Here is a 27693-nt window from a genome sequence, read left to right on the forward strand (position 1 = left end):
GCGGAAGTAAATACACCATTTTTGGCTATGGACAGTATCACAAGCCATCCCTTAACACTTTAAACCCCTAAATTACCATTTCCCATTCCCTTAACAACCATTTACTCACCATTATTACTGGTACTCACCATTGAATAAGACAGTGACCCTGATATTTATAAACATAATTATTTATTATTTTGTTATTTATTTGCAAAAATCATTAGTTTGGCGATGACGTATGACATCATCGGGCGGGAAAAACCGTGGTATAGAAAAAAAACGCGAAGTATTTTTTAATTAATATTTTTTGAAAAACCGTGGTATAGGCTATTCGCGAAATTCGAACCCGCGAAAATTGAGGGAACACTGTAACTCCTCAAAGTTGCAATTTATTAATAGAGCCATCTTGGCACATCTGGAGGAAACCCGAATCTAAAGACTTACGGGCCTCACCACCCAGTTGAAAGCTCAAGCCCTTTCCCCCCACATCCACAAATCCATCACGTTGTCCAATTTTTTACTGCCACCCCTTTCCGTGCAGGTGGAGACAAAAGATGACCTTGGCTTTTTAGAAAAAAATGTGTTCCGGCTACATACTAACAATCCTCATACTATCCCCCCTCCCTGAGATAGTATAAAGCAGTGATGGCAAACTTTTTGCTCAGGTGCCAATAGGGGTCACGTGAGCGTGATAACATAATGCCCGTATCCATAATGCAATGTTCTCCCCCCATGCAAGTGTACATAACCTCGTTCCAGAGGGCAGAAGGAGGCCGTTTTCGCCCTCCTCGGACTTCAGGAAAGCCTCCGGAGCCTGTAGATGGAAAAAAACTGGTCCAATGGGCGTACCAGAAGTTCAGAAACAAACTTCCAGTTGGGCTGTTGAGCCGTTTTTCGCCCTCCCCAGGCTTTAGGAAAACCTCTTGAAGCTTGGGGAGGGTAAAAACAGCCTCCCCCTGCCATCTGGATGGTAGAAAATCAGTTGGTCAGCACATTTATCTATCTATCTATCTATCTATCTATCTATCATTTATCTATCTATCTATCTATCTATCTATCTATCGTATCTATCTATCTACTGTATCTATCTATCTATCTACTGTATCTATCTATCTTCTGTATCTATCTATCTACTGTATCTATCTATCTTCTGTATCTATCTATCTATTTATCTATCTACTGTACTGTATCTATCTATCTATCTATCTATTGTATCTATCTATCTATCTATCTATCTATCTATCTATCTACTGTATCTATCTATCTATCTACTGTATCTATCTCTCTCTCTATCTATCGTATCTATCTATCTATTTTATCTATCTATCTACTGTATCTATCTATCTACTGTATCTATCTATCTACTGTATCTATCTATCTATCTATCTATCTACTGTATCTATCTATCTACTGTATCTATCTATCTATCTATCTATCTATCTACTGTATCTATCTATCTATCTATCTATCTATCTATCTACTGTATCTATCTATCTATCTATCTACTGTATCTATCTATCTATCTACTGTATCTATCTATCTATCTATCTATCTATCTATCTATCTACTGTATCTATCTATCTATCTATCTACTGTATCTATCTATCTATCTATCTACTGTATCTATCTATCTATCTACTGTATCTATCTATCTATCTACTGTATCTATCTATCTACTGTATCTATCTGTCTGTCTGTCTGTCTGTCTGTCTGTCTGTCTGTCTGTCTATCTATGTACTGTATCTATGTACTGTATCTATCTATCTATCTATCTATCTATCTATCTATCTATCTATCTATCTATCTATCTATCTATCTATCTATCTATCTATCTATTAGATTTGTATGCCGCCCCTCTCTGTAGACTCGGGGCGGCTCAATACATGTATACTGGAGCTGACCTAGGGTAACATCTCACATGCCCTCTGATATGGCTCTGCGTGCCCTCTGTGGCACATGTGCTGTAGGTTCACCATCACAGGTATAAAGTGTGGCAGGCCTAGGTTCCCCAATAAAATGGCTTCAGCCTGACAATTCAAAATGCTGGTTATGACCTATAAAGGTCTACATGGCATTGGACTAGATTACTTCCGGGACCGGTTAGGTCCCAGTCGGCCTTCTCCATGTCCCGCCTGGAAGAAGGCTCTCCCCCTAGGTCTAGCCAAATGATATTGTCTAGTTGAAACTAGACAATATCATTTGGCGGGACCTAGGGGAAGAGGGCCTGGCCCTCTGGAATCAGCTCTCCCCCCCCCCCCAGAGATTCGCACTGCCCCTAGACTCATCGCCTTCCGTAAACAGATTGAGTTCACGAAGTCTTTCCTGATACGTTTTATGCTTAAGACCTTCCACCATTCTTGTAGCCCGTCTTTGGACCCGTTCAATTTTGTCAATATCTTTTTGTAGGTGAGGTCTCCAGAACTGAACACAGTATTCCAAATGTGGTCTCACCAGCGCTCTATCTAGCGGGATCATAATCTCCCTCTTCCTGCTTGTTCATCTCCCTCTTCCTGCTATGCAGCCAAGCATCCTACTTGCTTTCCCTACCGCCCGACTGCACTGTTCACCTATTTTGAGACTGTCAGAAATCACTACCCCTAAATCCTTCTCTTCTGAAGTTTTTGCTACCACAGAACTGCCAATACAATACTCAGATTGAGGATTCCTTTTCCCCAGGTGCATTATTTTACATTTGGAAACATTAAACTGCAGTTTCCATTGCTTTGACAACTTATCTGGTAAAGCTAAATCATTTGCCATATTACAGACGCCTCCATGAATATCAACCCTACTGCACACTTTAGAGTCATCGGCAAATAGGCAAACTTTCCCTACCAAACCTTCCCCTATGTCACTCACAAACATATTAAAAAGAATAGGACCCAGAACAGACCTTTGTGGCACATCACTTGTAACCAGGCTCTGCTCAGAATACCAGCCATTAACAACTACATTAACACAAGAATATTTATTGTGCATTCTTTTAATTGTCTGCAAACGAGACGTGCGCAAATGTGTGTGTGTGTGTGAGTGTGGAGGCTCCTTCATTCATTCATAAGTTGGGTTATCATCCATTTGTTGTTCCGAATCATTTCTTGCACCTGGGCGTATTCTTTTACTAACTTTTCAAATTCCGGCCCGAGGACCTGGTATTTCGAAAGGATTGCGCTGAGCGTGGCAACGCTTTGTTCTGTCTTACGCAAGCTGGCCTGCAGTTTATCCCTGGAGAAGAATGAAAGGACATATAAAATTTACATGGGCCGTCCCCGACTTACGGCAAGTTTGTTTAGTGACCGCTTAAAGGAACAACAGCCCTGGGGGGAGGGAAATGGCTGAGGAGAGGGGTTTTTTTTGTAGCGTCGATCAACGGGATCAAAATCCAGGCGTTCAGCAACCAGCACGCACTTATGACGAAAATTAAACGAGAGCCATCGTGGGGCTTCCCGGATTCGCCCATGTATCTACAACACTCCGTGGCCTGCATTGGCTGCCGATCAATTTCCGGTCACAATTCAAAGTGTTGGTTATGACCTTTAAAGCCCTACATGGCATTGGACCAGAGTACCTCCAGAACCGCCTGCTACCGCACGAATCCCAGCGACCGATAAGGTCCCACAGAGTTGGCCTTCTTCGGGTCCCGTCGACTAAACAATGCCGTCTGGCGGGCCCCAGGGGAAGAGCCTTCTCTGTGGCGGCCCCAGCCCTCTGGAACCAACTCCCCTCGGAGATTAGAACTGCTCCCACCCTCCTTGTCTTCCGTAAACTACTCAAGACCCACCTATGCCGCCAGGCATGGGGGATTTGAGACATCTTTCCCCCAGGCTCCTTATAATTTATGTTTGGTATGTATGTGCTGTTTGGTTTTTTAATTATGATAGGGTTTTTAGTTATTTTTAATGTTAGATTTGTGCCATTATAATATTGTTTTTATCATTGTTATGAGCCGCCCCGGGTCTTCGGAGAGGGGCGGCATACAAATCTAATAAATTGAATTGAATTGCAGATCCTGTTTGTGGCTTTCGGATCAGCAAACCTCCATGGGGAAACCAGATCTGCTTAACCACCAAGTTATTAATTTAACAATTGCAAGTGATCCGTTTAACAACGTAGGTGAGAAAAGTCTTCCAATAAGGAGAAGCTCGCTGTCTCGCTTTGCAGCCAAAATTTGGAGCTCTGCTGTGGTCATAAATCCAGGCCCACCTGCGTTCCCTTCTAACTACGCTTGCGAGACCCTCTGGATTCTCGCCTCATTGCTGCACCCACCACTGAGAAGTCCTTCCACCCCCAGCTGTGCGGAAACAACGTGGTGGCTGGAATTGGCTATGTCTCGTTTAATGAAAAGAAGGACTGAAGGTGACACGATAGCAGTCTTCCAGTATTTGAGGGGGCTGCCACAAATTAGAAGTGTGTGTGTGTTGGGGGGTTCTACGTATTCTCCAAAGCACCCGAAGGTAGGAGAAGAAACAATGGAGAGAAAGCAACGTGAAACTGGGGAGAAGAGCCTTCTCTGTGGTGGCCCCGACCCTTTGGAACCCACTCCCCCCAGATATCAGAGTTGCCCCCACCCTCCTTGCCTTTCGTAAGCTCCTTAAAACCCACCTCTGTCGTCAGGCATGGGGGAATTGAGACTTTCCCTCCCCCTAGGCTTATAAAATTTATGCATGGTATGTTAGTATGTATGATTGGTTTCTAAATTGGGGTTTTAAATTAACTTAAATATTAGATTTCTTTACATTGTATTATTGCTGCTGTTAGCCGCCCCGAGTCTGCGGAGAGGGGCGGCATACAAATCTGTTTAATAAATAAATAAATAAATAAACAGCAGAGTTGGAAGGGACCTTGGAGGTCTTCTAGTCCAACCCCCTGCTTAGGCAGGAAACCCTACACTACCTTCAGACAGATGGTTCTCCAACATGTTCTTTAAAACTTCCAGTGTTGGAGCATTCACAACTTCTGGAGACAAGCAGTTTCACTGATTAATTGTTCTAATTGTCAGGAAATTTCTCCTTAGTTCCAAGTTACTTCTCTCCTTGTTTAGTTTCTACCCATTGCTTCTTGTTCTACCCTCAGGTGCTTTGGAGAGTAGCTGGACTCCCTCTTCTTTGTGGCAACCCCTGAGATATTGGAGCTCTGCTATCATGTCTCCCATGGTCCTTCTTTTCATTAAACTAGCTATGCCCAGTTCTTTCAACCGTTCTTCATGTTTTAGCCTCCAGTCCCTTAATCATCTTTGTTGCTCTTCTCTGCACTTTTCCTAGAGTTTTTGCATTATGGTGACCAGTACTGAATGCAGTATTCCATGTGTGGCCTTACCAAGGCCTTATAAAGTGGTACTAACACTTCACGTGATTTTGATTCTATCCCTCTGTTAATGCAACTTAGAACTGTGTTGGCTTTTTTGGCAGCTGCTGCACAAAGCTGGCTCATATTTAAATGGGTGTCCGCCTATGTTCCCTCTAAGATGCGCAGCTGCGCATGTGATAAAAGATCTCCGCGCGGCAGTTTCTAACTGCTGCGCAGAGGTGGCCGCCGAGAGCTTTTCCCTTGCCCCTTCCCCCCAAAGGTGATCACTGCCCTAGAGAAAGTTTGGCCCCGCGCGAATACCCTCCCGGATAAGATGGTGGCACCCGTCGGCACGTCCTTCCCTCCTTCGGCTGGCTTCGCAGAGTCCGAGCAGTGAGGGTGGTGCCTGCTACTACCGATAAACAGCGGAAGGAGCCAGGCAGCCGGGCACTCCTCTCCTTCCCATCCCACCCCGTGCCATCCTGTCCTTTCCCATCCCGCCCCACCCCACCTCATTATCAACTCACCTCATCTTCCGATGCACGTCCACGACGTCAGGTTGGTACACTTTTGACATAACCTTCAGTTGTTCCAACCTAGAAGAATCCAAAGGGTTTCTAGTGGGGATTGATAGACTTCTATTCCTACCAGAAATGGGTTTAGGACATTTAGCCTCCGCCAGTTGGATGAAGCTCTTTCCTCCGCAGCAGCTGATCGGCCGCTGCTTTCTCTCCCTCGCCCAAAGGCCCCTAGCTCTTGGCCCCAGCCCTTTGGCCACAAAAATCCAAATTCAGCCACAGCCTTTTGGCCACATGGGACACTTCGCCACCATCCAATCAGAACGGTTGTTACAAAATGCTACTTTTGGAAGGAAAGAATGGGACAGTTTGCTCTTTCATACACAAACACCCACATTGAATGACAGAGATGGAAGGAACCTCGGTGGCCATCTAGTCTGACCCCCTTCTCATTCAGGAGACTTACACAATGATAAGAGAGGGAAGGGACCTTGGTGGCCATCTAGTCTGACCCCCCTTCTCATTCAGGAGACTTACAGAATGATAAGAGAGGGAAGGGACCTCGGTGGCCATCTAGTCTGACCCCCCTTCTCATTCAGGAGACTTACAGAATGATAGAGAGGGAAGGGACCTCGGTGGCCATCTAGTCTGACCCCCTTCTCATTCAGGAGACTTACAGAATGATAAGAGAGGGAAGGGACCTCGGTGGCCATCTAGTCTGACCCCCTTCTCATTCAGGAGACTTACAGAATGATAGAGAGGGAAGGGACCTCGGTGGCCATCTAGTCTGACCCACCTTCTCATTCAGGAGATTTACAGAATGATAGAGAGGGAAGGGAACTCGGTGGCCATCTAGTCTGACCCACTTTCTCATTCAGGAGACTTACAGAATGATAGAGAGGGAAGGGACCTCGGTGGCCATCTAGTCTGACCCACTTTCTCATTCAGGAGACTTACAGAATGATAGAGAGGGAAGGGACCTCGGTGGTCATCTAATCTGACCCCGCTTCTCATTCAGGAGGAAAGAGCATCATCCAACTGGCAGAGGCAAAAAGGCCCATCCTCACCAGAAATAAAGGATCTTTTGCCACCCACCAGTCGGTATATGCTAGAAACCGAGCATTTTTGAGCTTCTCTTTAACAATGTACGGAAAGTTGCCCGCTAGGGAGGGAAAAAAGTCTATTGGGAGGGGGAAATTACTGTTAGGAGTTGACCATTTTTTGCCTTCCATTCAAAGACTCACCTTATCTTCATCAACACAGCCTTGCATTTAGTCTCAAAATACTGGACGGTGTCCTGGTCTATCTTGGACTGGGTCTCAAGGCGAAACTCAGAGACAAATCGATTCAGGAGGCCCCCAGAATGTAACAGGACCTGAAACAACAAGGAGCCAAAATGCAGAGAAAATCACAAAGGAAAGGGGCACAACGCTCTTAAGTGATTGTACGCTTTCATGCCTTCACAAATCTATCTATCTTGTGGGGCAGCTACATCCCTTCCTGGAATGGTGGTCTCTTTTCACATTTTCACTTTTGGCGGGACCCAGGGGAAGAGCCTTCTCTGTGGCGGCCCCAACCCTCTGGAACCAACTCCCCCCAGAGATCAGAATTGCCCCCACCCTCCTTGCCTTCCGTAAGCTCCTTAAAACCCACCTCTGTCGTCAGGCTTGGGGGAATTGAGATATTCCCTTCCCCTTAGGCCTATACAATTTATGCATGGTATGTTTGTGTGTATGTTTGGTTTTTAAATAAGGGTCTTTTAATTATTTTAAATATTAGATTTGCTAGATGTTGTTCATTATTGTTGTTAGCCGCCCCAAGTCTACGGAGGGGGGGGGCATACAAATCTAATTAATAAATAAATAAAATAAATAAAAAATTCACGCCTTAAGAGCTCTCAAATGAACCAGTTCGGTTTACTGGCTAAGTGCTAGGCCATTCACTATTTATTTATTTATTAGATTTGTATGTCGCCCCTCTCCGAAGACTCGGGGTGGCTCACAACAGTAATAAAAACAATATAGCAGTGGAACAAATCTAATATTAAAAAACATATAAAACCCTATTATTATTTAAAAAACCAAACAGCACATTCATACCAAACATAAAACAAAGTATAAAAAAAAAAGCCTGGGGGGAAGGTGTCTCAACTCCCCCATGCCTGGCGGTATAGATGGGTCTTGAGTAGTTTACGAAAGACAGGGAGGGTGGGGGCAGTTCTAATCTCCGGGGGGAGTTGGTTCCAGAGGGCCGGGGCCGCCACAGAGAAGGCTCTTCCCCTGGGGCCCGCTAAACGACATTGTTTAGTCGACGGGACCCGGAGAAGGCCAACTCTGTGGGACCTTATCAGTCGCTGGGATTCGTGCGGTAGCAGGCAGTTCCAGAGGTACTCTGGTCCAATGCCATGTAGGGCTTTAAAGGTCATGACCAACACTTTGAATTGTGACCGGAAACTGATCGGCAGCCAATGCAAGCCACTGAGTGTTGAAGAAACGTGGGCGAATCTTGGAAGCTCCACGATGGCTCTCGCGGCTGTGTTCTAGTGATATGTTCTAGTCCTGCCTTAAGCAAGAAAGCCACTTGGGTGATTTTGGGCCAATCACCAGGTGACCGAGAATTCTAGTACCATCTTAGTCAAGAAAGACAGTTTGGTGACTTTGAGCCAATTATCAGAAGGTAGGTTCTAGTACTGTCTTAGGTATGAAAGCTGGCTGGGTGACTTTGGGCCAAACACCAGGTGACCAGGAGTTCTAGTCCTGTCTTAGGCACAAAACTCAGCTGGCTGACAATCACCAGATGGTGAGGAAGAGTAAGGAAAGAAGGTAGACAGATGGTAGGTAGGTGGGTGCATGGTGTTTAAGTGCTGACCTAGAAACCAGGTGCCTGTGAGTTCTATCCCGATGCGTTAAACCACCCAGGATACCTCAAAGAGTTCTTGTGGTTTAAAATTGCGGCAGGAGGAAGGAGTATCTGGTGTGTTTGCCTTGACTTACTACAAGCCAGTACTTCTCAATTATTTTCTCTTATACCCACCCTTGCAAGAATCAAACATTTTGAGTGCCCCCACCCCCACCCCGCAAACTCTCTGATCTGGGCCCCAATGGAATTTTAGTGTTAATATTTATTATTTTATTTATTACAAGCTGCAAGCAAACTGTTGTCCGGGGAAGGCTGCTCTACCCACTTACTGGGTGTAAGTCACACTGAACTCGTTGGAGCCTGTTTTCGGTTGGGCAATTCAATTCAATTCAATTCATTAGATTTGTATGCCGCCCCTCTCCGAAGACTCGGGGCGGCTCACAACAATAATAAAATATAATAAAATAAAATAACAATATTCCAGCGAAAAGAAATCTAATATTAAAAAGCACATAAAACCCTATCATATTTAAAAAAGCAAACAACATATACATACTGAAACATAAATATAAAAAAAGAAGCCTGGGGGAAAGGTGTCTCAACTCCCCCATGCCTGGCGGTATAGATGGGTCTTGAGTAATTTACGAAAGACAAGGAGTGTGGGGGCAGTTCTAATCTCCAGGGGGAGTTGATTCCAGAGGGCCGGGGCTGCCACAGAGAAGGCTCTTCCCCTGGGGCCCGCCAAACGACATTGTTTGGTCGACGGGACCCAGAAAAGGCCAACTCTGTGGGACCTTATCGGCCGCTGGGATTTGTGCAGTAGCAGGCGGTTCCGGAGGCAGGCATAGGCTACCGTGGTTAGGGCCCTCTTTTGACACGGGGCCAGGTCAGCTTAATCAAGCCGATGTTTTAGGATGGCCTGCCTGGCCTATAAGCGCCACCACTGCCGGGCCCTCCCAGAGAAGGGAGTGGAAGGAGGATTTAGGGTGCCGCTCGAAGCTTTCGCCCAGCTGCAGAGGTTACTCCTCCTTGTACAGCATCAGGCTCACCATGCTGTTCATGGCTACCACGGCACCCACCAAGAACAAGAAGCCACGCACCTGGCCACTTTTTTTTCCAGGCTTGGAGCAGCATGGAACAAGGAAAAGACTCGGGAGGGATCATCACTCATGTTCATGTTCAAAGCAATGTCGTCTGGCGGGCCCCAGGGGAAGAGCCTTCTCTGTGGCGGCCCCGGCCCTCTGGAATCAACTCCCCCCGGAGATTAGAACTGCCCCCACCCTCCTTGTCTTTCGTAAACTACTCAAGATCCATCTATACCGCCAGGCATGGGGGAGTTGAGACACCTTTCCCCTAGGCTCTTTATATTTTATGTTTGGTATGTATGTGTTATTTGGTTTTTAAATATAATAGGGTTTTATATGCTTCTTTTTTAATATTAGATGTTTCACTATAATATTGTTTTTATTATTGTTGTGAGCCGCCCCAAGTCTTCGGAGAGGGGCGGCATACAAATCTAATAAATTATTATTATTATCTAGGAAAGCCCGTGTTTGCTCTCGCGGCTGCATTCTGCACGATCTGAAGTTTCCGAACACTTTTCAAAGGTAGCCCCATGTAGAGAGCGTTGCAGTAGTCGAACCTCGAGGTGATGAGGGCATGAGCGACTGTGAGCAGGGACTCCCGGTCCAAATAGGGCTGCAACTGGTGCACCAGGCGAACCTGGGCAAACGCCCCCCTCGCCACAGCTGAAAGATGGTGCTCTAATGTTAGCTGTGGATCGAGGAGGACACCCAAGTTGCGGAACCTCTCCGAAGGGGTCAATAACTCCCCCCTCCCCCAGGGTAATGGACATACAGATGGAATTGTCGTTGGGAGGCAAAACCCATAGCCGCTCCAAGTCCATTTAGGATTGAACGGCATATAAACACAACAAATGTAGCCAAAGACGGGCTACAAGAATGGTGGAAGGTCTTAAGCATAAAACGTATCAGGAAAGACTTAATGAACTCAATCTGTATAGTCTGGAAGACAGAAGGAAAAGGGGGGACATGATCAAAACATTTAAATATGTTAAAGGGTTAAATAAGGTTCAGGAGGGAAGTGTTTTTAATAGGAAAGTGAACACAAGAACAAGGGGGCACAATCTGAAGTTAGTTGGGGGAAAGATCAAAAGCAACGTGAGAAAATATTATTTCACTGAAAGAGTAGTAGATCCTTGGAACAAACTTCCAGCAGATGTGGTTGGTAAATCCACAGTAACTGAATTTAAACATGCCTGGGATAAACATAGATCCATCCTAAGATAAAACACAGGAAATAGTATAAGGGCAGACTAGATGGACCATGAGGCCTTTTTCTGCCGTCAGTCTTCTATGTTTCTAAATGAATGAATGAATGAATGAATGAATGAATGAATGAATGAATGAAATAAGAAGTTTCCACGCTAGCACAATCTGAATGGGCAGCATGACAAGTTTGTGGGTGGGGAACAAGGAATGTGGGAAATTTAGATTAAAACGCCAAGGTTCCAGGTAACTCCCAGGTAAATATATCTATCCCCCTCCCCTGCACCCTCTACCTTGGAGTAAATCTGTTTCAGTTTCAGAAACTCGATCAGTTCTTCCTGCCGGGCTTTTTCCTCCTTCAGTTGTTGCTTCTCGGTGGCTATACACTCCGCCAAGGTGGCAAGTTGAACCATCTTGGCTGCGGCTCCAACTTTACCTGCCGGAAGCAGATTCAAAACGGGGTCAAGAAACACAGAGTCGGGAGATGGAAAGTACTAAAAACGAAACACAGCAAAATCACTTTTGAGTTGCAGATCGAACAGGAAGAAGAATATTATACTGTGTGGGACAAACTTTATTAACTGGATTGATGGAAAGTGAAAAATAGGATGGATGTAAATTAAACCAAAATGGAGTAACCGAAGAATTAGATGTGTAATTGTAAATATGTTTTCATGTATGATTATGCTGCGTACCGTACTTTTTTTGTTTCCTGTAGTTACTGTGCTTTGTCTTTTAAAAAACCAATAAACAAATTATAAAAAAAAAAGATTAAAAACAAAACAAACACAGTTGAACAGAGTTGCGAAGGGCCCTTGTAAGTCATCTAGTCCAGTGTTTCCCAACCTTGGCAACTTGAAGATATCTGGACTTCAACTCCCAGAATTCCCCAGCCAGCGAATGCTGGCTGGGGAATTCTGGGAATTGAAGTCCAGATATCTTCAAGTTGCCAAGATTGGGAAACAATGATCTAGTCCAACCCTCCTGCCCAAACGGGAGACCCCACATACTATTTTTGACAGATGGCAGTCCAATCTCTTCTTGAAAACTCCCAGGGATGAAGTTCCCACAACTTCCAAAGGCAACTTCTGTTCTATCGGTTGATGGTTCTCACCGTCAGAAATTCTCCCTTATTTCCGGGTTGAATCTCTCTCCTTGATCAGTTTCCATCCATTATTATTTATTTATTTGATTCTTATGCCGCCCTTCTCTTTTGACTCAGAGCGGCTTACAACATGTTAGCAATAGCACTTTTGAACAGAGCCAGCCTATGGCCCCCACAATCCGGGTCCTCATTTTACTCACCACGGAAGGATGGAAGGCTGAGTCAACCTTGAGCCCATGATGAGATTTGAACCGCTGACCTACAGATCTAGTCAGCTTCATTGACCTGCAGTACAGCACTCTACCTGCTGCGCCACCCCGACTCTCTTACTTGTCTGGCCTTTGGGTGCTTTGGAAATAGCTTGACTCTTTCCTCTATGTGGTAGGGATTCACCCATGACAACTCAAGGTGGCTTACAGATTATATAAAACCAGTCTTTGCAGGGCCTTTTTTTCACTGCTACTGGCTCCAAATAAGTTTTTTTTCCCCAGCCCTAGCGAGGTGCTAACGATTTTTCCAGCTTGCAGGATTTCTTTCATTGCTACTCCAAAGGAGGGTTTTTTTTCCTCCTAACCCTAAGTATTTTGCAGGCTTGTTTTCATTGCTACCAGCCCTAACCAGGGGATAAAATAACGTGCTGAAACTGACCAGACTAAGAACACCAGCCAGATGAATGCATGAAAGGTAGATTCCCCTATCCCCTGCCTATTTCCCCCCTCTCCCCCGCCCCCGCCCCCAAACTAAGGTGCATCTTATACTCTGAAAAATAAGGTAATTCCAAATTTACCACTCTCCGGACGATAGTAACTGAGCACAGCCAAACATTTGGCCTTGAGAAACTCCTCCATCTTGGCTGGGAGGCATTGCTGCATTTCTTCCAGGTTCTACGGAGATACAGAAAGAGAAATATATGCCTTTCTCTGCCAAACTTCAATTTATCCCAGACTTGGGCAAGGGGCGGCCTGCGGGCCACATCCGGCCCGCCCGCTATCTGAGAAATATGTCCCGCTTTTTAAAAAGTTCTCCTCCCCCGGGGCTGTGGCTGAGCCTGGAAACGGCGGTCCAGAGGCAACCGCGCAGCTCCTCTGCCTGAGGACATTGGCTCAGGACATTGACAATAAGGCAAGCGCTAGGCGATGAAGTCACTGTGGGTGATGTCAGGAGCCCGAGAGAGATGCTTTGGCAGAGCTGAGCGAGCGGCCGAGAGGGAGAAGCAGCGGCGGCGGCGATTGGGGTGCGGGTGGGTGGAGGAAGCGGCGGCGGTGGAGGAAGGAGAAGCAACAGCAGCAACAGAGGGGGGGGGCAGCAGCAGCCGCAGGCCAGTAAGAGCCGGCTCCCGAAGTACCGTGACCCCCTTTTGGGACCTTGCGACCAGCAAAGTCAACGGGGAATCCATATACACTTAATGACCATCCTCTTCGCTTAAGAACATCACTTCAGTTAATCCCTACGCTGCCGGGATTCACTTAAGAACGGCGGCAAGGAAGGATGTGAAACGGAAGCGAAATCCACTTCATCACAGCCTTCCCCTCACAACAGAACACCCGCGGTTCGATTCCGGTCGTAATTCGAGGACTATAGCAAAGAAAACTTGGGGTTTTTTCACCGTTTCAAACAAGAGTGCCCTCCTTCCACAATGGTTGAGGAAGGAATGGGGGGTGGGTGGGGGGAGGGAATCCTTACTTGATGAGGAGGGAGAAACCTGGTTAAATGCTGGGCTTCCAGGCCTAGGACAGGCGGAAGGGTGTTGGATGAATGGGATTTAAGCATCCATTTCAACTCCGCTAGTAGCAGCTGCTTTTCCAGGGTTTGCAGGAACTTGAGGGCAGGGGAAAAAAAGAAAATTTAGGAGGGGGGGAAAAAACAGAGAGAGAGATAAATAAACTTCACCGAACCAGAACCTTCCCTCCAGACAACACATTTAAGCTGTAAAATGTCTAGCTGGCTGAGTCACTAAGCCAAAGACAAACAAATCCAGTCCAGCTTTGTGTGAAGTTGGCCGCTAGGTTTTTTTTAAAAAAATACCACAAGGGACCTGGATTTTGCTTCGCAATGAGTTTGAAAACACCCCGAGAGGGCTCGTTTAATTATAACAAACGTTTGAGCTGGGTTTGAGGGCTGGTTGAGCTGTGTTTGAGGGCCGTAGCTCTGAGGCAGGGACATCAATTCTTGATGGCTCCGAGCTACGTCCATCAATTATTTTTTTTTTAAAAAAAATAATCCTGTTATTTTTAATCCTAGCTTTTCTCGGGGAGATTTCAAAGGATGCTCGGGAGGTTTGGCCCTTAATTTTATCCTGAGAAAAACAACTTGCTCGATGCCGTTCGACAGGTCTCTGGGACTGCAATTCAAAGAACGTTTCGATGGAAGAGAGTATTTGAGAGGCTCATGGTTGAAATGTTGGTGCTTCCTTGGTGGCTTTTTTTTTTAAATAGACGTTTCACTACCAAACTAGGTAACTTCATCACTGCTAAAAGGGAAATGGAGTTTGTGCAGAAGAAAGAGCCGGGGTGGCACAACACATAGAGTGCTGTACTGCAGGCCACTGAAGCTGACTGTAGATCTGCAGGTCAGCGGTTCAAATCTCATCACCGGCTCAAGGTTGACTCAGCCTTCCATCCTTCCGAGGTGGGTCAAAGGAGGACCCGGATTGTGGGGGCAATAGGCTGGCTCTGTTAAAAAGTGCTATTGCTAACACATTGTAAGCTGCCCTGAGTCTAAGGAGAAGGGCGGCATAAAAATCGAATAAATAAATAAAATAAATAAATAAACTGTGGGGTCCCTGGTGGTCTCTGAGCTTGGCTGTTATTTTGTAGGTTATTTTATTAATAACTTTTTTAAAGAAAACATCAATAGTCCAAGTGAGTGAGATGTGGAGATGAGGAGGAGAAAGGAAATGAAAGTTAAGAAAAGGAAAGGAAAGAAGGAAAAGGAAGAGAACAAGAAGGAAAAGAAAAGGAAGGAGGCAGAGGAAGAGAAGGAAGAGGAAAAGGAAGAGAAGGAGGAGGCAGAGGAAGAGAAGAGGAAGAAAAGAAAGAAAAGGAAGATGAGAGGAAGATGAGAAAAAAAGAAGAAGAATTATAATATATAACCAGCGGCCAGTTAGGTCCCAGAGTTGGCCTTTTCCGGGTCCCGTCAGCCAGACAATGTTGATTGGCGGGGCCTAAGGAAAGAGCCTTCCCTGTGGTGGCTCCAGCCCTCTAGAATGAACTCCCTCTAGAGTTGCATACCGCCCCCTCCCGCCTGGTCTTTCATAAAGCTTTGAAGACCCACCTCTACCAGCGGGCATGGGGGTCATGAGATCATCTCCAGCCGATATTATGAATGATTGAATTGGATGAATGTGTATGACTGTACAGTGGTACCTCTACCTACGAACGCCTCTACTTAAGAACTTTTTAATATAAGAACCGGGTGTTCAAGATTTCCCCCCCCTCTTGTTAAGAACCATTTTCTACTTAAGAACCCGAGCCCGGAAAAATTTCCCAGGAAATTTGAGAGTGGCACAAAGGCCCAGCCAGCTCGCCCTTGAAAGACGGCGTTCAAGGGGTGACTTGATCGAAGTGTATAAAATCATGCATGGGATAGAAAAGGTGGATAGAGAAAAAATTCTTTTCTCTATCACACAATACTAGGACAAGGGGGCCCTCCCTAAAGCTCGTAGGTAAGAAAGTAAGGACAAATCAAGGGAAATATTTCTTCACTCAGAGGGTCCTTGGTTTATGGAATTCCCTTCCAGAAGAGGTCGTGACAGCTGTCAGCCTTGATAGCTTCAGATTCATGGATGCCAAGCATATAGATGGTTATTGAAACGGATGTCCAAGTGCTGCCTCTATGTTGGTTGAGGCAGGCAAGGATTCCCTTAAGTACCACTTGTTGGGGGTCAAGGGAAAGGGAGGGTTTTGCCTTGTCTTTCTGCTCAAGATCCCCATGGACAATTGGTGGGCCACTGTGTGACACAGAATGCTGGACTCGGTGGGCTTTGGCCTGATTCAGCAGGGCTCTTCTTAGGGTCTTATAACATATATATGTCAAAGTTCCTAGCCAAGGAACTACTAAGAATATTCCCACCAAAACCTACAGGGCAAGTCCACTCATCATCACTTCCACTGATGATGATAATAATAATAATAATAATAATAATAATAATAATAATAATAATATTAATTATTTATTGGATTTGTATGCCGCCCCTCTCCGTAGACTCGGGGCGGCTAACAACAGTGATTAAAACAGCATATAACAATCCAATATTAAAACATTGTTGTTAGCCGCCCCGAGTCTACGGAGAGGGGCGGCATACAAATCCAATAAATTATTATTATTATTATTATTAACTAAAAAAACCCTTATTATAAAATCAAACATACATACAAACATACCATGCATAAATTGTAAAGGCCTAGGGGGAAAGAGTATCTCAGTTCCCCCATGCCTGACGGCAGAGGTGGGTTTTAAGAAGCTTACAAAAGGCAAGGAGGGTGGGGGCAATTCTAATCTCTGGAGGAAGTTGGTTCCATAGAGTCGGGGCCGTCACAGAGAAGGCTCTTCCCCTGGGTCCCGCCAAATGACATTGTTTAGTTGACAGGACCCAGAGAAGGCCCACTCTGTGGGACCTAACTGGTCGCTGGGATTCGTGCAGCAGAAGGCGGTCCCGGAGATAATGTCACCCAGTTGCAAGAAAACAGCAAGCTCAGAAAGCACCACGGACCTCTCAGCCATCGTCTTCCTCCTGTCAAGACTTTCCGACAAAGGGGAAAGCCAGATTCATTTAACAACCGGGTGGACTATCTTTTATCCACAGCCACAATTCCCTTCACATCCGTGTCATGGAAAGTCGTAAAACAGTGCAAAACCCATGCCTCGCTTTACAACAGAAACGTCGGGCTCAATTCAGGTTGTAAGCGAGGACCTATCTTTCCTATCCTACCCTGCGCTGGATCCAGTTTAAACAAAATGTAATTGCCGAGTCGACAGCAAACCCTCTGGCCAAACCAATTAATTTTTATTCCTCGTTTCTGCTCCGTTGAGATTAGACCACTCAGTCTGCCGTTCGGCCGGACGGCTGAGTTGGCATCACTGGCCAAGCTAACGCTCTCAACAAACGCCCGGCAAGCTTTTGTGTACCGTGTTATCCAAAAGGTTTCTTTGCCCCAACCTTACTTTTTTGTCCTGGTGGGTGGGAACGGTTTCCAGCTTCAGCAAAGCTTCCTGAATAAGCCGATACAAGATTTCGTAGTGTAACCAGTTGGCACGGTGCGCATATACTTCTCTCCTGGCCTGCAAGAGGAAAAGGGGGGGGGGGGCACAGGAGAAAAGGTTTTAATAAGCGTGATGGCCATTTTCACAATTACATTAAATAGCTGCTGACAGGAATGGCAGGCAAAGTCGAGTCCCCGGGCTTCGACCCAGATTATCTTGCCAAGTGAAGATCTGCCATTTTTGACGGCAAAACAATGGGGGGGCTTCTCTTTTTTTGCTATCAGTCACATCTTGTTTTAGTGTGGGGGACATATATATACAGGGAGTGGACAAAGAAATGGAAACACTTGACTTTTTGGCATCATAATGTTTGAACATGTTCAAATCAATCAAAACTTGACATATTTTAATGTTGTTGTTGTCTTTAATTCTGTAATAATAATAATAATAATAATAATAATAATAATAATAATAATAATAATTTATTAGATTTGTATGCCACCCCTCTCCGAAGACTCGGGGCGGTTATTTGATATGTTTTTTTAAACTACCTTTTTTTTTTTTGCAGAAATCTAAGGAAATTGGTTATAACCTTCTTGAAATGGCAGACCTCTCAGACTTTCAAAGAGGCCAAATTGTTGGTGCTCGAATGGCAGGCGCTTGTGTAACAGAAAGTGTGTTTGGCGTTTCAAGAGATAATGTCTCAAAAGTAAAGGCTGCTTTTGAAAGAGAAGAGAAAACGTCCTCAGCCAAGCACAGGTCTGGTCGAAAGTCGACGTTGTCTGAGAGAGACCGACGGACTCTAAAGCGAATTGTTAGAGCGGATCGCAAGACCGCAGCTCCTAAAATCACTGCGGAGCTCAATAGACACGTACAGAACCCAGTTTCCACAAAAACTGTTCGAAGGGAGCTTCACAAATCTGGATTCCACGGAAGAGCTGCAAGGTGTTTCAATTTTTTTGTCCACCCCCTGTACATGGGGGAAATAATAATAATAATAATAATAATAATAATAATAATAATAATACCCTGTTTCCCCGAAAATAAGTCACCCCTGAAAGTAAGACATGGGAGAGGTTTCGTAGAATTGCCTAATATAAGGCATCCCCTGAAAGTAAGACATAGGAGAGGTTTCATTTCGCAGTATTCCCGAACAGAACACTGCTGTCCATAAATTGCATCACAAAACACTGAATCAATCAGATTTAAAACACATCCAATAAGCATCCAACATGCAGCTGCGTGTTTGGATGCGTTTTTGCTGCAGCAGGATACAGGATACAATTCATTGGGAAAAAATAAGACATCCCCTGAAAATAAGACGTAGCACAACTTTGGGAGCAAAAATTAATATAAGACGCTGTCTTATTTTCGGGGAAACACGGTAATAATAATCTGTCAAAAGATTAGCTCTATGCCGGTGGTGGCTAACCGTTTTGTCGCCGCATGCTGAAAGGGTGTGTGGATGCACCCACACCTATAATGTAATGCCCGAGCAACGCCACGCCCATGTTCCTTCCACATTCACTCTGCCCCCATGCGTGCATGCGCCTCCCGCCCCCATGCATGCGTGCACGACACCTGCCTGCGGACACATCCCCGGACATGAATGCCCAAACCATGTGCCCGCATCTCCACCACTCATGCACAGCAAAGACCCAAAAATCAGCTGGCTAGTGGGAGGCGGTGGAGCTGAGGTGGGGTGACAGCTCACATGCCTGCAGAGAGGAGTCTGCCTACCACCTGTGGCTCTATGCTAATTATTAGTCAGTGCCCCCACGCCACCCCACCAGCCATTTCTCACCCTATCCAATGGTCGGATCAAAGCGATGGTTATCCCTGAAGGATCGATGTGTGTTTGCAGATCCATAAGGAAGTTAGTGAACTTAGGATAAGCAGAGAGATCTTCATTGGTCAAGCAGGAAGACGGAATCCGGCTCTCACAATCTGCGGAAACAGAAATGGTGGTGGTGGGGTGGGCGGTGGACTAATTTCTCCCCCTTTCCAAACTCCCAGAAAAAATGTAGGAAGTTACCGATTGCAGCTTGCGAAGCCGCCATTCTTTTCTGTTTCTCGGGGAAAAACTGCCAAAATAAAATAATAAAAATAAAAATAATAATAATGATGAGGAAATACAATTGGAAGAAGCCATGTGAATGAGGGAGGGATATGGATTGAGGGAAAAATATAGCTTAGGAGATAAATCCGCAGCCTAAATCCTCTCCTTTCTCACACGGCCCATAAAAATAGCTAGTTTAAGGCACCAGACTAGAAAGCATGAGTTCAAATCTGGCTGTAAACATTCATTGATTGATTGATTGATTGATGGGATTTGTATGCCGCCCCTCTCCGCAGACTCGGGGCGGCTAACAACAGCAATAAAACAGCATATAATAATAGTCCAATACTAAAACATAGAAACCCTTAAAAACAGAAACAGTTAAAAACCCTTATTATAAAACCAAACATACATACAGACATACCATGCATAAAATTGTAAAATTTCCTAGGGGGAAGCGTATCTCAGTTCCTTCCGAGGTGGGTAAAATGAGGACCTGGATTGTGGGGGCAGTAGCCTTGCTCTGTTAAAAAAAGTGCTATTGCTAACATATTCTAAGCCACCCTGAGTCTAAGGAGAAGGGTGGCATAAAAATCGAATGAATGAATGAATAAATAAATAAATTGACCAGAATATCTCCGGGACCTCCTTCTACCACACGAATCCCAGTGACAGAGTTGGCCTTCTCCGGGTCCTGTCGACTAAACAATCTCATTTGGCGGGTCCCAGGGGAAGAGCCTTCTCTGTGGCGGCCCCGGCCCTTTGGAACCAGCTTCCCCCTGAGATTAGAACTGCCCCCCACCCTCCTTGCCTTTCGTAAACTCCTTAAAACCCACCTCTGCCGTCAGGCATGGGGGAACTGAGATAACTCCCCCAGGCCTGTACTGTTTATGTTTGGTATATTGTGTGCATGTTTTTTAAATTATGGGTTTTTAGTTTTAATTATTAGATTTGTATCATTTATTGTTTTCTATTACTGTTGTGAGCCGCCCCGAGTCTACGGAGAGGGGCGGCATACAAATTTAATAAATAAATAAAATAAATAAATAGCATCCCAGGGCTGCAAAGGGGCACCCGGAGGTAGGCAAAGTTGTCTCTTCTATGACATGTGGACTTCAACTCCCAGAATTCCTGAGGTAGCATGATTGGCTTGGGAATTCTGGGAGTTGAAGTCAGCAAGTCATAGAAGAGCCAACTTTGCAGACCCCTCTTCTAGTCCAACCCCAAGGGTGGGCTACTAACCGGACGGTTGTGGGGGGGGGCGCAGTGGGGTAGCGAAAATGGAGCTTCACCCCAGAGCACGCAATTTGCACTGAAAGATATTGAAAGCAAATGCATAAGCCACGCCCACAGTGTGGTAGTAAAAATTTTGGTAGCCCTTCACTGTCCAACCCCCTGCCTAGCGCGAGGGGTGCACGCTTTATTCTCATTTTTTCCCCTGCCCCCCAAAGAAATTTGCCCCCAACAATCTGTACTAAAGCCTTTGAATCTTCTGCGACCCGCTCTCGTTTGTCCTTGCCGTACCCTGCAGACAGAAATACAACCGGTGAAACTCAGCCCTCAGCTCGGCGCGTTGCAAAGCAATTGCAGAGCCAAAGAAATATTGAATATTGAAAGTTATGGGGATTAATACACACATACACCGACACACACGTGCACCCCCCCTCAAGAATATTTCCTCCCCCGCAAAGCCCTGGAATGCCAACCTGTGACGTCACGGAAGGGCGTGGCCGCTTTACCCGCTCTTTTTTCCCGCCTGCTCTGCCACCGCCATTCCGCCTGGCGCGCCGAGAATTTCAACGAAAGGCCGGCGGGAGGGGATTGGTCGCGCTCCTGAGCGCGCGGGGAGGGGGGCGCCGAGGGAAAGCCGCCAATGGGGGAACGGGAATCGCGGGAGGAGTCGTGGCCTTAGCAATAGAGCCGGAGAAGGAGTGACTTTTAAAAATTACTTTTTAAATATAGCATCCTGATTGGTCAGCGCCTGGGATTATTTCCCTCCGGAAATCCAAAAGGGGGCGCTGCCGTACTCTTTCCCCGCCAGATTTACCGTTGAGTTAGCTCGCCTTCTCCAACCGGGCGCCCGCCGCTCAATTTGTATGAGACCCGGCTTGCAATTTAAAAAAAAATGCGTATTTTTTTTTATATTAAAAAAAATTCTTTGCCTTTTAATGATCCATCGCGGGGGGAGGGGGAGTTCGCCGCTGGGATGTGACAATTCAAGACCCATCATCCCCAGCCAGCATGGGCTTTGGCAGGGATGAATGGGACATCTTTAAAAGAGGAAATTTAGGAAAGCTGATTGGAGTCGAGGCTGGGGTGGGTGGGCCGTGTGTGTGCGAGAGAGATCCCGGCTGCTCCTTTCCTTTCTCTGCGCAGGAAAAAAAAATCTGAATTCTGTGAGACTTAATTTCCACTTGAATTAACTGACCACCCCAATGCTGGATTCCCCCCTGCTTTTTCTGGTAGGTGAATTTGCAAAGAATCCAATAAATGAATGAGAATTCAAGAATCGAGACTAGATGTAGCTAGGGAACTGGATTAGATTACTGGATTTGGAAGGGACCTGGTAGGTCAGTGTTTCCCAACCTTGGCAACTTGAAGATTATTTTTTATCTATCTATCTATCTATATCTATCTATCTATATCTATCTATCTATCTATCAATCTATCTATCTATCTATTTTGTCCAATACATAATACACATTGAAGAGAAAGATATGTAATAATATAAGTAAAGAAAAGAATAGAAGAAAAGATATAAAAGTATAGGTGAACATATTTGAAAGGAAGAAAAGATAAATGAGATAAGGAGAGACAATTGGACAGGGGGGGGGGGAAGGTATATTCGCTGGCTGGGGAATTCTGGGAGTTGAAGTCCAAATATCTTCAAGTTGCCAAGGTTGAGAAACACTGTTGTAGGTTATCTAGAGTAGACCAATCCCCCATCAGCCTTTCAAAGAAGGTAGATAAGCTAAATTTGCTCCGCTTTTTGGGGGGTAGGAATTCGTCCATCATGTGTGGATCCCACCCTTGTATTCAAAGTCCAGAAACTGGTTAGAACGGTGCTGGCAAACCTATGGCGTGGGTGCCACAGATGGCACATGGAGCCCTATCTGCTGGCACTCAAGACATTGCCCTAGCTCAGCTCCAACGTGCACGACTGTGCAAGCCAGATGATTTTTGGCTTGCACAGAAGCTCTGGGAGGACGTTTTTGGCTTTCAGAGAGCCTGGGGGGATGGGGGAGGGCATTTTTACCCTCCTCTGGCTTCAGGAAAGCCTTTGGAGCCTGGGGAGGGCGAAACACGTGCCTACTGGGCCCAGCAGAAGTTGGGAAACAGGCCATTTCCGGCCTCCAGGGGGTGTGGGAAGCTGTTTTCGCCCTCCCCAGACATTGAATTATGGATGTGGGCACCTGCGCTTGTGTGATAGGACACACACACATGCTCTTTCAGCACCCGAGGAAAAATATGTTCACCATCACTGGGGTAAAAGCTAGGAGACGTTGAGTTCTAGTTCTGCCCAGGGTACGGAAATCAGATTTTGGGCTCCTCAGAAGGAGAAAGTGAATTCTAGTCTTGCCTTAGTAGGTGCAGAAGCTATCTGGGTGGTTTTAGAGCAATAGCCAGGAGATGGTGAGTTCTGGTTCCATCTTGGAGAGGAAAACTGGCAGGGTGACTTTGAGCCAATCACCAGGAGACGGTGACTTCTAGTCCTGTCTTAAAGTTGAAAGGTGGCTGGGTGACTCTGGGCCAATCACTAGGAAATGGTGAGTTCTAGTTCTGTGTTGAAAGGTGACTAGGTGAAAGGCTGGGTTCTCTGGGCCGAGATGAAAAGTGGCTGGGTGACTGAGCCAATCACCAGGAGACGGTGAGTTCTAGCTCCGCCTTAAGAGATAAAAGGCGGCTGGGTGACCTTGGGCCAATCACCAGGAAGTGGTGAATTCTAGTTGCATTTTAGAGATGAGAACCGGGCTGGATGCATTGGATCAATTACCAGGAGACAGTAAGTTCTAGTTCCGCCTTAGAGGTGAAAGACAGCTGGGTGACTTTGGACAATCACCAGGAGGTGAGTTCTAGTTCAATCTTGGAGATGAAAGCTGACTGGGTGACCTTGGGCCAGTCTCTTCCCTTCCCCCTCAGCTCAGCCCACCTCACATGGCTGTTGTTCTGAGGAAAATGTGGGGGAAAGAAACATGTTGTATGTTTGCCGCGTTGAGACATTTATAAAAATAATAAAGGTGGGATGTAAAACAAACAAGTAAATAAAATTTCAGCAGGCTTTCCCACCAATGAATTATAGATCCAGGATGTCTCACCTCCCCAAGGATAAAAAAATATATATTTTCTAATTTTTACCAAGGAAAATAAATATAAAAACAAAGAAAGGAAAGAAACAAAGATATGGAGTGATTAGAGCTGCAGGATGAAAGAAAATAAAGAATACTTTTGTTGATATTTTTGGTCAGGATCAGTACAGACCTGATGTAATATCCCAATGCAGGAAGGATTATAATTAATGTAACAAATAAAGAATGCTGAGTCACCATGAATCTACAGAGTGCGCTACAACCTGATTGGTGGATAAATGTATAAAATGTAATGCACCTTTGCATAGGTGTGGCTAGTGGCTTGTGGTGAATTGTGGGTACTAGTAAGATAGTTATAGTGTAAATAGATACAATAGTTTTTGCTACAAGGAACTAAAATATTTTCTCAAGAACTCCTGCTACATAGTATTTATTCAAGACTTCAATCTTGGTTTGTGGCTGGCAGGTTGGGCTATGTTTCTTCCACAAAATGCTACTCTAACATTTTTTTTTTTGTTTCAAGATTGAAAAATCACAAAGAAGAAGTCCTCATGATCAAAACGGTGACCAGAAATTCCATTGTTCAGCAGAGAAGTTGTTAAGTGAGTCATGTCTGATTTTATGAGCTCTTTTCTTAAGCGAATCACAGCAGTGAACCATTAGGCCACCATTAGGCGAATCTGGCATTTCCTTATTTACTTTGCTTGTCAGAAGACAGCAGACCAGATCACAAATGGAGCTGGACTAGAAAAACTCTCTTTTTTTTCTGTTAAGAACATCTCCTTGGTCAAGTGCCCAAATTTTCAATCATCTGACTGCACCAGTTGTAAATGCGAGAGCTTGCTGTAGGTTGGTCCTTTTTCTGTGCCCTTGTAACTTCAAATGGTCCCTAAACAATCTGTTGTAACTTAAGAGCAGCCCGTTTTGTACACTTGGACCATTCCTCCATTTGTAATACTGAAAAGAACCATCAGGGGGCAGCCAGGGCTCACCAAGACACTCATCGGATGCGCTAAACCAATGTGACCGCAGGGAAATAGAAATGTTTTTAAGCTGATCCTTTTTTTCCTATTATAAACAATTCATTTAATCTTTCTGCAAATAAAACGGAGATTTTCGGGAATCCAGCCAAAAGGCCCAGGTCAGGCGATCATAGTGTGCAACTTGTTGACAGAGGTCATCCATCAGTACCCCAAATCTTTCACAGCTACCATTCAAGAGGAACAAATTCTGTATACAGGTATTCCCCGGGCTTACGACAGCAAACGGAGCCCAAAATCTCTGCGGTTGAGCGAGACGTTTGTTAAGTGAGTTTCGCTTACTTATTTGCCTCCACCGTTAAGTTACTTACTCGATTGTTAGGCGGATCTGGCTCCCCCCCCCCCATTGACTTTGCTCATCAGACGTTCACAAAAGGGTGATCGCGTGACCTGGGGGATGGTTCAGCGACGGTCGTAAGTCCAAAACTAGTTGCCAAAGGTCCTGCAAAAGGTTGTAAGTGTGAAAATAGGCCACGAGGTTCCTTTTTCAGGGCCGTTGTAACTTTGAAGTCACTAAACGACCACAGTCTTCGACTTAACAATGCCTCATTCAGTGACCATTTGTAATTTTGACGTCACTGAAAAAAAGTGACTTGCGGCCGCTTTTCACACAGAACAACACACAGAACAACACACAGAACACAAGCATCTCCACAGTCAGCTGATCGAAATTTGGAGGCCGGTCACTTTTTTTTCAGTGCCCATTGTAACTTCACATGGTCACTAAATGAACTGTTGTAAGTTGAGGACTCCTTGTACACAACCTGGCTTCCTTCCTGGTTTTTCATCCACCTGACCATCATACAAAGCAACTGGAGGTTCCTCACTGGTCCTTTTCTATTTTGATCTCCACAAAGGAGCTGAGCTCGGGGCCAAAAGCTTTGTGGGCGGTTATATGGGCTGGGGTGCCCGTTTTGGGGTCTTCCTCCTGGAAGTGGGGGTTGTAGAGCTGAAGGGGCAGAAGCTGGACTTCGGCAGACGGGAGGCGTTCGGAGGGCGGCCCGTAGACGCGGTTGGCTTTGGTGCCGTGCTTGGAGTTGGCATCCAGACGGTAGCAGAGCTGGCTGAGGGGGGTCGCTCGGAAGCGGGGCGGTCGCGCCACCCAGACGCCGGCTTCACGGGTGCTGTCTTCCTCATCGGACATCAGCTCTTCGGTCACCCCTTGCCACAGACGCTGCTCTTCCGAGCCCAACAACTGGGCCACCCCGGAACGGTTGGCGAAAAGCTTTGTAAAGGAAGGGGGGAGGGTAAATAAACAGAAAAAGAAAAGATTCCAATTTATTTAGGCAAAAAACCCCGTCTAGGTACAGTATACGTCCGTTATGGCAAACGGAGTGACATTTGAGGGCACGCGAGGTATTGTCTTAGGTCAGCTCCAGCACGCGCAGCTGATTTTCGGCCTTTCGGAGGGCGGGGGCCATTTTAGCCTCCCCCAGCTTTTAGGAAATAAACTTTCGGTATTCCCATTTTGCTGCTTTTTTACCTTCTTCAGGAAAGCCTCTGGACCAGGGGTCCCCAAACGTTTTACACAGGGGGCCAGTTCACTGTCCCTCAGACTGTTGGAGGGCCGGACTATAAAAAAACCCTATGAACAAATCCCTATGCACACTGCACATACCTTATTTAAAGTAAAAAACAAAATGGGAACAAATACAATATTTAAAATAAAGAAGAAGTAACAAGTAATTAAGTAATTAATAATTAAGTAATAAAGTAATTTATACTTCTTTATTAACAAGTAAATTTAAACTTAAGTCAACAAACTCCCTCCATTTGTCCTTCCTTCCCTCCCTCCCTCCCTTTCCCTCCCTTTCCCGGGCAGCCGGCTTTGCTGGCCAGCACAGGGCAGCCACAGTGACAACAACAACGGCCCCGTGGCAACCGCTGATGCCCGCTTTCCTCCCCGCTTCTTGCCTGTCCACCTCCTCCTCGCTCAGCAGCCGACCACAGTGAGTGGACAGGAGGTTCGGCAGCTTATTATATTGATTGGTAAAATCTTGTGTGCTGCCGCGGGCCGGTTAAAAGACCTCAGCGGGCTGCATCCGGCCCGTGGGCCGTAGCTTGGGGACCGCTGCTCTGGGCGTACTACCTATGCCAATGATGGCAAACAGACCAATCATGGGCACATTTTTTGCCATCCACAAGCTCTAGAGCAGTGTTTCTCAACCTTGGCCGTTTGAAGATATGTGGGCTTCAATTCCCAGAATTCCCCAGCCAGCTGGCTGGGGAATTCTGGGAGTTGAAGTCTACACATCTTCAAACGGCCAAGGTTGAGAAACACTGGTTTAGAGGCATTCCTGAAACCTCGCGAGGGCCTTTAAGGAAGCTTCCCTGAACCCTCCAGAGTGTAAAAAATAGCACAATGGGCAAACTAGAAATCCGTTTCCCCAAACTTCCGGTTAGCCCATTGTGCTGTTTTTCACACTCCGGGCCTTCAGGAAGCTTCCCTGAAGCCTCCGGAGTGTGAAAAACAGCACAAAAGGCAAATCGGAAGTCTGCTTTTCTGAACTTCCGGTTTGCCTGTGAGGCATGTATGCTTGCGTGTGTACATGGGAGGGGGGATTGTGTGCATGCAAAGCATAGGGGGTGGGCATGATTTGTGGGAGGGAATGGGTGTGGGCACATGCGTGTGTGCTAACACACACACACACACACTTTTGGCACGTGAACCAAAAAAAGGTTTGCCATCATAATTATAGGGTTTCCCCGCCCTCCAATGTCCCTTCTAAGTGTTATTATTTTATTCTGACCCTTTCCAGGCCCTCTATTCAGATTTAGGCATCCTCAGTTTTCCTGCCTGAGTAGGGGGTTGGACTAGAAAACCTCCAGCACCTGTTATTCTGTTATTCCGCAGCTAGATAGCTAAGACCCTCACTGGGACCCTCTCGCTTTTGCTGCCTCTGGAGCTGAGCTGAGTTTTAATAAGATTTTTAGGAACCTGCAGTTGAAAGTTCTTCTTGTCACCATACCCTGAAGACGCAATTTCATTTGGGATTTAATCACAAAATGATTGCCTTTTTAGCATTTATTTTGACAATTCTCCAAAATGC

General features: G+C 45.8%; 3 protein-coding genes across 5 annotated transcripts in view; all 3 read right to left on the minus strand.

Annotated features, from left to right (window-relative positions):
* The window catches only part of RBM23 (RNA binding motif protein 23), a 125637-nt gene that overhangs the window by 65273 nt on the left and 32671 nt on the right, over positions 1-27693 (minus strand). The gene's annotated exons all lie outside the window — the stretch shown is intronic.
* Positions 2950-21135, minus strand: HAUS4 (HAUS augmin like complex subunit 4). Of its 2 annotated transcripts, none has more exons than XM_070729191.1 (10): positions 21003-21135; positions 19273-19321; positions 19042-19184; positions 17199-17315; positions 13719-13853; positions 12823-12919; positions 11224-11366; positions 7028-7158; positions 5793-5861; positions 2950-3204 (listed from the first exon to the last, which is right to left on the minus strand). In XM_070729191.1, exons 2-10 carry the CDS (start codon positions 19295-19297, stop codon positions 3027-3029), a joined length of 1038 nt encoding a protein of 345 aa, XP_070585292.1. In that variant the 5' UTR covers positions 19298-19321; positions 21003-21135; the 3' UTR covers positions 2950-3026. The 2 variants fall into 2 exon arrangements, with proteins under 2 accessions (XP_070585292.1, XP_070585293.1); XM_070729192.1 differs by having other exon boundaries at positions 5793-5882; positions 21003-21089.
* Positions 24018-27693, minus strand: part of CZH14orf93 (chromosome Z C14orf93 homolog) — a 38210-nt gene continuing 34534 nt past the window's right edge. For both annotated transcript variants that reach the window (XM_070729179.1, XM_070729180.1), the window contains exon 7: positions 24018-25868. In XM_070729179.1, coding sequence (XP_070585280.1) covers positions 25467-25868 — 402 coding nt within the window. In that variant the 3' untranslated portion in view covers positions 24018-25466. The remainder of the gene's footprint in view (positions 25869-27693) is intronic.

The sequence above is a fragment of the Erythrolamprus reginae genome, chromosome Z (assembly GCF_031021105.1).
Source record: "Erythrolamprus reginae isolate rEryReg1 chromosome Z, rEryReg1.hap1, whole genome shotgun sequence".
Taxonomy (NCBI): domain Eukaryota; kingdom Metazoa; phylum Chordata; class Lepidosauria; order Squamata; family Dipsadidae; genus Erythrolamprus; species Erythrolamprus reginae.